The following is a 10,714-nucleotide window of genomic DNA, read 5'->3' on the forward strand; positions in this document are numbered from 1 at the left end:
GTCTACAACACACTTATAGATAAAAATTCAACAGATAATAAAGTTAAGAAACATATGTGCTTCCAGTAAGTTTTTAAAAACCTGTTGGCTGCATTTATATTACATGTGAGTAAAAAGAATGATTACCGAGAATAAAGCAGTTGAATATTTGTACAAAATATTTTATGAGGCATTCATAGTGTTTCTAATGTTAGTAAACCACTGTGTATTATATCAATTTAATTTAAATGATTTGATCATTCTTGTGGAATAAAGGTTCATTAAAATGTTATAGAAATACTATAGATAAATATTTGTAAAGCTGCTATTACCACTGTGCCACTATTAAAATGTATTCTACCTTGGATCACTTAATAATTTTTACGACAGATTTTATATTATACCCATTTGAGAATCCTGTAAATGCTATGGCTTCATTAAACTGTTGCTGATCATATGCTCCCATTGTTTATCCCGAGACTAAATGACAACCAGAGAATATAAACTACCAAGGTGTATCTGGTTATGTTTTTAGATAAAGAGCAATAATAAAAAACCTTTGATTTTTTTCTTAGTGTTTTCACTAGAACTGTAGCACATACAGAAAGGTATATAAAACAAATATATAAATTAACAAATCATAAAGCAAACACTCATCTAACCATCAAGAAAGAGACATTATAAATGTCTTTAAAAGCCCTGTCTCCCTGTTCTATTATAATCTCTTTCCTCTAAACTAATTATTGGTATGCTTGTTACAATACATAGTTCTTGCTTTTGCCCTCTAAGAATGCATCCCTAAATGCTATGGTTTATTTTGTTTGCTTCTGATCTCTACATTAATAAAACCATACATTATATATTATTCTATCTTCTTTCAACCAACATTTATTTTTTAAGATTCAACCATGTTATTGTTCAGTACTATTGGGTTGGCCAAAAAGTCTGTTTAGATTATTCTGTAAAATAAAAGACACATTTTTTATTTTCACCAGTAATTTTATTGATTTGTATATTTGAGTATGTCAGCTACCTCCTGCGATCGGTTTCCAGAGGCCAGGGATGTTGCTAAACATCTTTCAATGCATAAGATAACCCCACAGTAAAAAATTCTTTGGCTAAAATGTCAACAGTACCAAGAAACTTCACAAAACACTTTTGACGTGTTCAGTCTAGCACCCTCTCCACACACTACACGATTTTATTTTTATGTTTCAGTTGCATTTTTTACCTTTCTTGAAGTAATAAAGCATATGTGCTGAAAATGTGTATTTTCTATCTTCAGTACAAAAATGGCTGCACAAAAATTCACTAATTTTGATGTTTTTTAAAAATGCAAGCTGGGAGCCCTGGCTGCTGTGGCTCAGTGGATTGAGTGTTGGCCTGCGAGCCAAGTGTCACTGGTTCGATTCCCAGTGAGGGCACATAACTAGGTTGCACATCAGGTCCCCAGTTGGGGGCGTGAGTGAGAGACAACCACACAGTGATGTTTCTCTCCCTCTTTCTCCTTTCCCTTCTCTCTAAAAATAAATAAACAAACAAACAATTTTTTTTTAAAAAAATGCAAGCTGGTATGAGAGCTGTCACAATACAATCTAACAAATTTTTTTCGAATGAAGTTAAAGACAACTAACACTACTGGAGCCATTGTATGGAAAGAACTAAGTGAACTTTTTGGCCAACCCAATGTAAATAATTTATTTTTGATGTCTGAATATAATCATTCTGTTGTTAATGAACATTAGGGTTGTTTCTAGTTTTGGGAAAGTTATGAAACTGTTAGGTTACAAAGTGTGCCTATTTTCCAGATACTGTCAAACTGGTATTCTAAGTGATTGTACCAATCTGTGGTCCCTTCACCAAAGTATGATAGTTGTCTCTCCTGTTTTCTTTAAGAGAGTCTTTTCTACTTGGTTTTTCAACAGTTTGCTTACTTGGGAAATCTGTACAATGTGTGTAATTTATTATATATTATTTTTCCTGTAATAATAAGTCAAAGAACTGTTAAAATAATCTTTTAATCCTCATTTAAGGATATGTTTTATTGATTCTTGTTAGGAGAGAGAAACATTGGTCAGTTGCCTCCCATATGCACCTTGACTGAGCATCAAACCCACAACCTGTGTATGTGCCCTTACCAGTAATTGAACCCACAAACTTGGTGGATGGGATGACATTCTAACCAAGCCACCCGGCAAGGGCTTAAATAATCATGTATCAGCAAAGTCACTTACTAAACATAGCAAATAATCTCCATGGTGAGGACCTCAATGTAATTTATGTGGATGAATATATATAAGTTTTCATTTTAGTTGGCTTTTTAAAGAGAACTAGGATCTGGACATGTAGAAAAGAGGAAACAAGTAGAAAAAATTTTAAATAAATTTAAAAAGCCACCCCTACTCCTTTCTAAATCTTGTTAGTAAGAGTTGGTTGAGCCCTAACTGGTGGAGCTCACTGGGTTGGGTGTCATCCTGCAAACCTAAAAGTCACCACTTTGATTCCCGGTCAGAGCAAATGCCTGGGTTGCAGGCCAGGTCCCCTACAGGGTGTGTGCCAGAGACAGCCAACTATTGTTCTCTCTTGCACATGGATGTTTATTTCACTCTCTCTCTCTCTAAAAATAAAAAAATATATATATATATATTTAAAGTTGGTTGTGAAGAATTAATGGAAGCCAAATAGCTTAATATATTAAAAATACCAACACCATCCACCACGACCGAGGGCCCCCCCTTCCTTTAAAGATTAAATGAGATACCCTCCCCCGGTTTTACTGAGATATAACAGCACTATTAGTTTAAGGCATGCAACATAATGATTTGACATATGTATATACTGCAAAATGACTTCCATAATAAATCTAGTTAACATCCATTCCTTAATATAGTTACATTTTTTTCTTGTGATGAGAATTTCTAAGATGAACTCCCTTAGCAATTTTGAAATATACAAGACAGCACTCTCATCTATAGTCACCCTGCTGTACATTATATCCCAAGAACTTTTTATTTTTTTTATAACTTTTTATCTTTTAACAAGAAGTATGTACTTTCTGATCACCTGCACCCTGCTCTTCCCACCCACTCCAATCTGTTCTCTGATTTTAGTTAGGTGTTTTTTTAATTCCACATATTAGATTATACATAAATGAGACAGTTCTTGATAAGAATTTAATACAGAGCCACTCAGAGTAAGTAATCTATGTTGAATTATTTTATTGTCATTATTTGACACCCCAAGTGAAAATTCATTAAATACAAATTATCAAATTTCCACTTTTTCTTTAAAGCTAAGAGTATTAAAAAAAAAACAAAAAGAACCCTAACCAGTCAAACTTCCAATCAACTAAATCAAATATTGAGTTAAGGCTTTCCACATTTCTCCAAGGAAGAATTTTTCAATATTATTACAAATTAAAGAAAACGTTCACTGTAGAAAATAGGATATAAAAATAAAAGAGGAGACCCACCCAAAAACCTGCACACAGATGTTCATAGCAACTTCATTCACAATTTCCAAAACTCTGTAGCAATCAGATTGGCCTTCAGTAGGTGAATGGATAAATAAACTGGTACATCCAGATAATGAAATACTAGCATTGAAAAAAAAGAAAGCTATCAAAGCATGAAAAGGGGGGGTGGGGCCGGGAGACTTAGATGCGTATTACTAGGTGAAAGGCTATGTACTTTATGATTCCACTTATATGACATTATGGAAAAGGCAAAACTATGGAGCACCACGGGTTAGGGGAAAGGGAAGAACGAATAGGCAGAGCAGAGAAGTTTTAGGGCAGTAAAATTAGTCTAAACCTGTATTCCAAACCCACAGAATGTACAACACCAAAAATACACCCTAATGTAAACTATGGATTTCGGGGTGATAATGTGTCCGTCTGGGTTCATGGACTGTAACTAATATACCACTGGAGCTGGGTGTTGATAGTGGGACAGACTATGCGTGTGTGGGGCAGAGGGTGTACAGAAGAACTCTGTCCTTTCTATCAGCTTTGCTAAGAACCTAGAACTGCTCTAAAAAATAAGTCTATTATTTTTTTAAAGTGAAGAAAAAATTAAATCCCAACGCATTTTAAATATTTGGAATATATTCTTCCGGGACTGAGAAATTATTATTTTGTAAATAGTACTCCATAAACCTTTCCAAATCAGTAGCTTTCTTCGCCACTTATGTGAGTGAATTATATTTCTCCACAAGCAGGACATAAAGAAATTTGTTCACCTTTCTTTGTAAGGTGTTTCTAGAGCGGTGTTTCTCAAACTGTAGTGTACGAATCACTAGATTTTAGTTTAAATGCATGTTCTGATTCAGTATTTTGGATTGGGACCTGAGATTCTGCAATTCTAACAAGCTTCCTCTTTTAAGGTCTGCAGACTATGTCTGGTATAGCAAGCTTCTATAGTTCAAATTGAATGACTTTTATACTTTTATACTTGACATTTTCTTTGGCAGTTTTTGTATTTCTTCAAATGCAAACTAACTGCTTCCGATTGTCTTTTTGATGTGGCATCTCAATTCCCATTGCCTCGTGTTGAGGAAAATCTTACACCTCCGTGGTGCAGGGCTAGGGAAAACGGAGAAAAACGCAGAGGAGGTGCGGAAGGCGGAACCGAAAGTGAGAGGAAAGCAGGCGCTGAAGAAAAGGGGGAGGGATTTCAAAAGCGGACGGAAGTCGGTTGGGGTTGCTCGGCGAACCGGAAGGGCTCTGGAGAAGTCGCAGCACCATGGCTGGTCCCGTGAGCTTGAGAGAGCTTCTAATGGGGGCGTCAGCTTGGTACAACCTTGAAAGTCCCGAGGGGTCCCCTGCAGAGGGCGGAGCGAGCGTGGCTAGCGGACCGGAGCCTCCTTGGCGAGAGGATGAGATCTGCGTGGTGGGCATCTTCGGCAAGACGGCTCTGCGCCTGAATTCCGAGAAGTTCTCACTTGTGAACACGGTGTGCGACCGACAGGTTTTCCCCCTTTTTCGCCACCAAGATCCTGGGGACCCAGGGCCTGGAGTCAGGACAGAGGCTGACGCCGTCGGGGAGGCTGGTGGAGCCGAGGACCCTGGGGCTGGGCCTGGGGCTGGGGCCGCGGATGCAGTTCGGGGAGGTGGAGCTGCCGCGGAAAGGAGCCAAACTGAGCCAGGCTCGCAGGACTACAGCCTTCTGCAGGCCTATTACAATCAGGAAAGCAAAGTTCTGTATCTTCTTCTCACTTCTATCTGTGACAATTCCCAGCTTCTGCGGGCTTGTCGGGCCCTTCAGAGCGGGGAAGCTGGAGGTGGACTCCCTTTACCTCATGCGGAAGCGCACGAGTTCTGGAAACATCAAGAGAAACTGCAGTGCCTCAGTCTCCTTTACCTTTTCTCCGTCTGCCATATCCTGCTTTTGGTCCATCCCACTTGTTCCTTTGACATCACTTATGACCGAGTATTCAGAGCCCTGGATGGACTGAGACAAAAAGTACTGCCCCTCCTCAAAACAGCCATTAAGGATTGTCCAGTTGGCAAAGACTGGAAACTAAACTGCCGACCTTGCCCACCTAGACTCCTTTTCCTCTTTCAACTCAATGGAGCCCTTAAAGTGGAACCTCCTCGGAACCAAGACCCAGCGCATCCAGACAAGCCCAAGAAGCATTCTCCTAAAAGGAGATTGCAACACGCCCTGGAGGACCAGATTTATAGAATCTTCCGGAAAAGTCGTGTCTTGACTAATCAGAGTATCAACTGCCTCTTTACTGTACCTGCCAACCAGGCTTTTGTGTACATAGTTTCAGGAAGCCAGGAGGAGGACCCAGTAGGCATGTTGTTGGACCAACTTAGGAGTCATTGTACGGTGAAAGACCCTGAATCTTTGCAGGTGCCTGCACCCCTGTCGGGTCCCAGGCGATACCAGGTGATGAGGCAACATAGCCGACAACACCTTTCTTTCCACGTTGACAGCAGCAGTTGCAGTTCTTCAGGGCAGCTAGTGGATTTCACTCTTCGGGAATTCCTATGGCAGCATGTGGAGCTAGTTCTAAGCAAGAAAGGTTTTGATGATAGTGTGGGCAGGAACCCACAGCCTTCCCATTTTGAACTTCCCACTTACCAGAAGTGGATCTCAGCAGCTTCAAAACTATATGAAGTAGCTATTGATGGGAAAGAGGAGGACCTGGGGTCTCCCAATGGAGAGTTAACATCTAAGATTTTAAGCAGTATTAAAGTCTTGGAAGGGTTTTTGGATATTGACACCAAATTCTCAGAAAACCGGTGCCAAAAAGCTTTACCCATGGCTCATAGTGCCTATCAGTCAAATTTGCCTCATAATTACACAATGACTGTCCATAAGAATCAACTTGCGCAGGCTCTGCGAGTATACAGCCAACATGCCAGGGGTCCAGCCTTTCACAAATACGCCATGCAGTTACATGAGGACTGCTACAAGTTTTGGAGCAATGGCCATCAGCTCTGTGAGGAGAGGAGTTTAACTGATCAACATTGTGTACATAAATTTCACTCATTACCTAAATCAGGTAACAAGTTTTCTCAGAATTTTAAAATCAAAACTATGAGCTTGTTTTTATTCTTGCTTTAAGAGAGTTTGTTCACTATGTATGGATATTTTTAAAAAGAGCCCTATGGAGATGTAGGCATATCAGATTTAAGTGTTCTGTCCTGTTGTAAAAAAGAAAGTAATCAGCTATGACAGCTAATTATTTTCTTGTAGTTAAAGAGTGAACCCTAAGGTGTTAGTAAATGGGAACTGTTACAAAATCCAGTTCCAGAAATTTCATATTAAGATTTTTATATTATAGTTTTTGTTGAACTAAAATGAATATAATGAAGTGTAAGGTCACCATAACGATAAAACTTATTTAGGAAGCCTAATGTATTGTCACTTGTTTCTCTTATGTGTATTTAGTCAAGGTTCGGTGTTTGGGTTGTTTGTTTTGTTTTTTCCTTCTTATTTCCAGTGTACTGTTTGGAGAAATTTGGGGGTTAGATGCTAAAAAATGCAAAATAAATTTGACTCTGCATTGTGTGTGTGAAATTAATAGTTACTTAACATTTTTCAGGAGAAAAACCAGAGGCTGAAAGAAATCCTCCTGTGCTATATCACAATAGCCGCGCTCGATCCACTGGTGCCTGTAACTGTGGAAGGAAACAAGCACCTCGAGATGATCCCTTTGATATCAAGGCAGCTAACTATGACTTTTATCAGGTAGACTCTGGATTTTTTTCTTTCTTTTTTTCCTTTTTTCTGTTAACTATCAATTGAGTAAAATATCTTCAGAAGTAAAATACCTAGAAAAAAAAATGTGACTGCTTTGTGATATGTAAACAAGGGAAAGTTCTTTACATGTACTTATTTGCTTACTCATTGTCTTTTTTGAGTGAAGAATTTTTTGTGTTAATTTAATGAAAAACTCACAGGCTTCCCCCTTCCCCCTTCCTTTATAGCTTCTGGAAGAAAAATGTTGTGGAAAATTGGACCATATCAATTTCCCAATATTTGAACCAAGTACTCCAGATCCTGCACCTGCCAAAAATGAATCTTCTGCCCCTCCAGATGCAGAAGCTGACAAACTGAAAGAAAAAGAACCTCAGACCCAAGGAGAGAGCACAAGCCTGAGTCTAGCTTTGAGTTTAGGCCAATCCACAGATAGTTTAGGTACCTATCCAGCTGATCCACAAGCAGGAGGCGATAATCCAGAAGTTCATGGTCAAGGAGAAGTAAAAACTGAGAAGAGACCAAACTTGGTTGATCGACAGGCATCCACAGTTGAATATCTCCCAGGCATGCTGAATTCAAATTGCCCTAAAGGTCTGCTACCGAAATTCTCAAGCTGGTCTTTGGTTAAACTAGGCCCTGCTAAGTCTTACAATTTTCATACAGGTTTGGACCAACAGGGCTTCATTCCAGGAACAAACTATCTTATGCCTTGGGACATTGTCATCAGGACCAGAGCTGAAGATGAAGGAGACTTAGACACAAATTCTTGGCCTGCTCCAAATAAAGCTATTCCTGGAAAGAGAAGTGCGGTTGTAATGGGACGAGGAAGACGGCGAGATGACATAGCTCGAGCATTTGTTGGCTTTGAATATGAAGACTCACGAGGTCGGAGGTTTATGTGCTCAGGGCCTGACAAAGTAATGAAAGTACTAGGAAGTGGACCAAAGGAATCAGCTTTAAAAGCCCTAAATAGTGATATGCCCTTATATATTCTGTCATCGTCTCAGGGTAGAGGACTAAAACCACATTATGCTCAACTTATGAGGCTTTTTGTTGTGGTTCCTGATGCTCCTTTGCAGATAATACTAACTCCTCAGGTAAGAAATATGGCCCTCCCTCTCCTTCCTCCTCCTATCCTAAACAGGGAAAGAAAGAAAAGAAAAAAGAAATACAGCTCTTCCATCTTCAGAAACCAAAATGCTATTGCTAGTTTTTGTTTTTTATTTCCTTCATTTTATTTATTGATTTTAGGGGAGGAATGTTGATTTCTTGTTCCACTTATTTGTGCATTAATTGATTGTTTGCTTCTTGTGTATCCTGACGGGAGATCAAACCCGCAACCTTGGTGTGTTGGGACAACACTCTTAACTGAGCTATCTGGTCAGGGCCTGATTCTTGTTTTGATTGTTTTTAAAACGTACAGAATAATATCAAAGTAATAATTTAATTAAGCAGGCCTTAATTTTAAATACTTTTTATACCTAATATTCTTCTTGGAAAACAAGTTGTGAGTTAATCAGTTCATGCCATCAATTCACATCAGTTGGTTAAGGCAGAACTTGAAGTTAAAATTTGTAGAAAAGCAGGATATTTGAACCTAAATAATGATGTATTAGATATGATTAAAATTAGGAGTGTACCCATTACCTAGAAACCTATTGTTCGTTTAGGCGTTTACCTTTCAGGTGTTTCTTATTGAAAAATGAAAAAATAATTCTATTATCTGTGTTTTTCAGGTACAGCCAGGCCCACCACCATGTCCAGTATTCTACCCAGAAAAACAAGAAATCACTCTCCCACCAGATGGTCTCTGGGTTTTGAGATTTCCTTATGCATATGTGACAGAGAGAGGACCATGTTTCCCCCCAAAGGAAAACGTGCAGTTAATGAGTTACAAGGTGCTCCGTGGGATTCTTAAAGCAGTAACACAATAAGTGTGTTCCAGCCAGTTCATTTCTAAACTTGAGCTGGTTTTTGTTTCTGGTGTATACGGAGTTATTGATTTGGTATGTGTATACAGTGTTTTCTTGAACCCACAGTGGGTTTTGCTTACAGAAGCTCAGTATTTGGACAATAATTGTTCTACTGTTCCGTGATAACATTGATATTTATTGTCAGAGGGGCTACAACTCTCTAATAAACATCGGTCATTCTAGAAAAGGACTTAAAATATATGGTTGATACCTCTGTTTTCTCTTGTGTCTGTTTCGCTGTCCATAATAAAACATATTTCTATCAAAACTAAATGTTTCATAATCATGTTGAGCCAGAACTTTGTTATTGCTAAAATTATGTTTTAATAGGGATTTTCCTTAAGATGCTGCTCCTGAAATAATCTTGAAAGAAGCCCTGTTGTTTGGTTTACAATTTTGTTAACCTGAGTTAGATGATTCTTCTTTCTTTTTTTACCATTCTTGAACAGATGATATACCTTATTTTAAATGAATACTATCTGAGCTAAATCTTTTCGATCCAAAATATTACACACTTTATTCTTTAAAAATTCCAGTACTGTGAAACAATTTTCAAGTGATACAAATCTTACTAATCTATGATAACTTTCACGGGCATCAACCTGGTAACACTGACATATCACCAATTAGATGAATGTGTAAAATGAGTTAACATACCGAAGTTTTAGTGTAATTGATTATATTTTCCTAAATACATTGATTCTGAAATGCTGGGCAAATAAAATTGGAGATTTTAGTCTTAACATATATGAAATATAGTATTTGCATAATATATCTTACCAATAGTTTAAAGCAGTTATATAAGTTTTTATTAAGAAGTGCAAATTAGCCCTGGCTGGTGTGGCTCAGTGGATTGAATGCCGGCCTGTGAACCACAGGTTCGCAGGTTTGAATCCCAGTCAGGGCATATGCCTGGGTTGCAGGCCAGATGCCCAGTTGGGGTGCATGAGAGGCAACCACACATTGATGTTTCTCTCCCTCTCTTTCTTCCCTCTCTTCCCCTCTCTCTAAAAATAAATAAATAAATAAATTTTTAAAAGTGCAAATTGGCAGTTATAAAAATAATCATGGTGATATAAAGTATAGGGAATATAGTTGGGGGGGGTCCCCCTCCTCTGTTCTTGTCTCACTCTCAAGAATTCAGGCGAGAGACAATGTGTGCAGTGGAAATAGCAAGTTTATTTATGAAATACACTTGAGCACAAAGCTGCAAGTGGGCGCCCAGCTAGTCTGAGTGTACTGCCCATTGGGGTTTTAGGGGTTTTCTGCTCGTAGCCAGTTTCTAGGTTTCCCCTCCTCCCATCTTCAGACCTTGGGATTAATATACAGTTTAAAAGCCTTTTCCAGATAGTGGGAACGATACAGAAAGAATTTCAAGGGCTCCCCTCCTGTGCTCTCATGTTTTTCCTTGTGATTTCTGGAACACCTGGCAATCTTACTGCACCAGACTCAGAACTGCTGAGTTAATGGGTGAGACATGTCTCCCTCCCACTCCCTGCCTTGATTGGCTATCCTGCCAAACAGATCCCTAGAAAATAATTGATTTGA

At 38.7% G+C, this 10,714-nt stretch overlaps 1 protein-coding gene across 1 annotated transcript; it reads left to right on the top strand.

Moving 5' to 3' along the window:
- Nucleotides 1-4,698: 4,698 nt before the first annotated feature.
- LOC149998837 (nonsense-mediated mRNA decay factor SMG8) lies at nt 4,699-10,263 on the top strand. Its single transcript, XM_090257915.1, has 4 exons — nt 4,699-6,492; nt 7,036-7,181; nt 7,421-8,290; nt 8,930-10,263. Exons 1-4 carry the CDS (start codon nt 4,722-4,724, stop codon nt 9,125-9,127), a joined length of 2,985 nt encoding a protein of 994 aa, XP_090114041.1. The 5' UTR covers nt 4,699-4,721; the 3' UTR covers nt 9,128-10,263.
- The last annotated feature ends 451 nt before the right edge of the window (nt 10,264-10,714 follow it).

Source organism: Furipterus horrens, unplaced genomic scaffold, assembly GCF_987537825.1.
Source record: "Furipterus horrens unplaced genomic scaffold, mFurHor1.1.pri manual_scaffold_11, whole genome shotgun sequence".
In the NCBI taxonomy this organism is placed as follows: domain Eukaryota; kingdom Metazoa; phylum Chordata; class Mammalia; order Chiroptera; family Furipteridae; genus Furipterus; species Furipterus horrens.

Bases quoted from the DNA above. Each gene is read 5' to 3' on its own strand.
- LOC149998837 (XM_090257915.1), top strand. From the start codon at position 4,722: ATGGCTGGTCCCGTGAGCTTGAGAGAGCTTCTAATGGGGGCGTCAGCT. The intron at 6,493-7,035 runs GTAACAAGTTTT...AACATTTTTCAG, and splicing joins TCACTCATTACCTAAATCAG to GAGAAAAACCAGAGGCTGAA. The intron at 8,291-8,929 runs GTAAGAAATATG...TGTGTTTTTCAG, and splicing joins AGATAATACTAACTCCTCAG to GTACAGCCAGGCCCACCACC.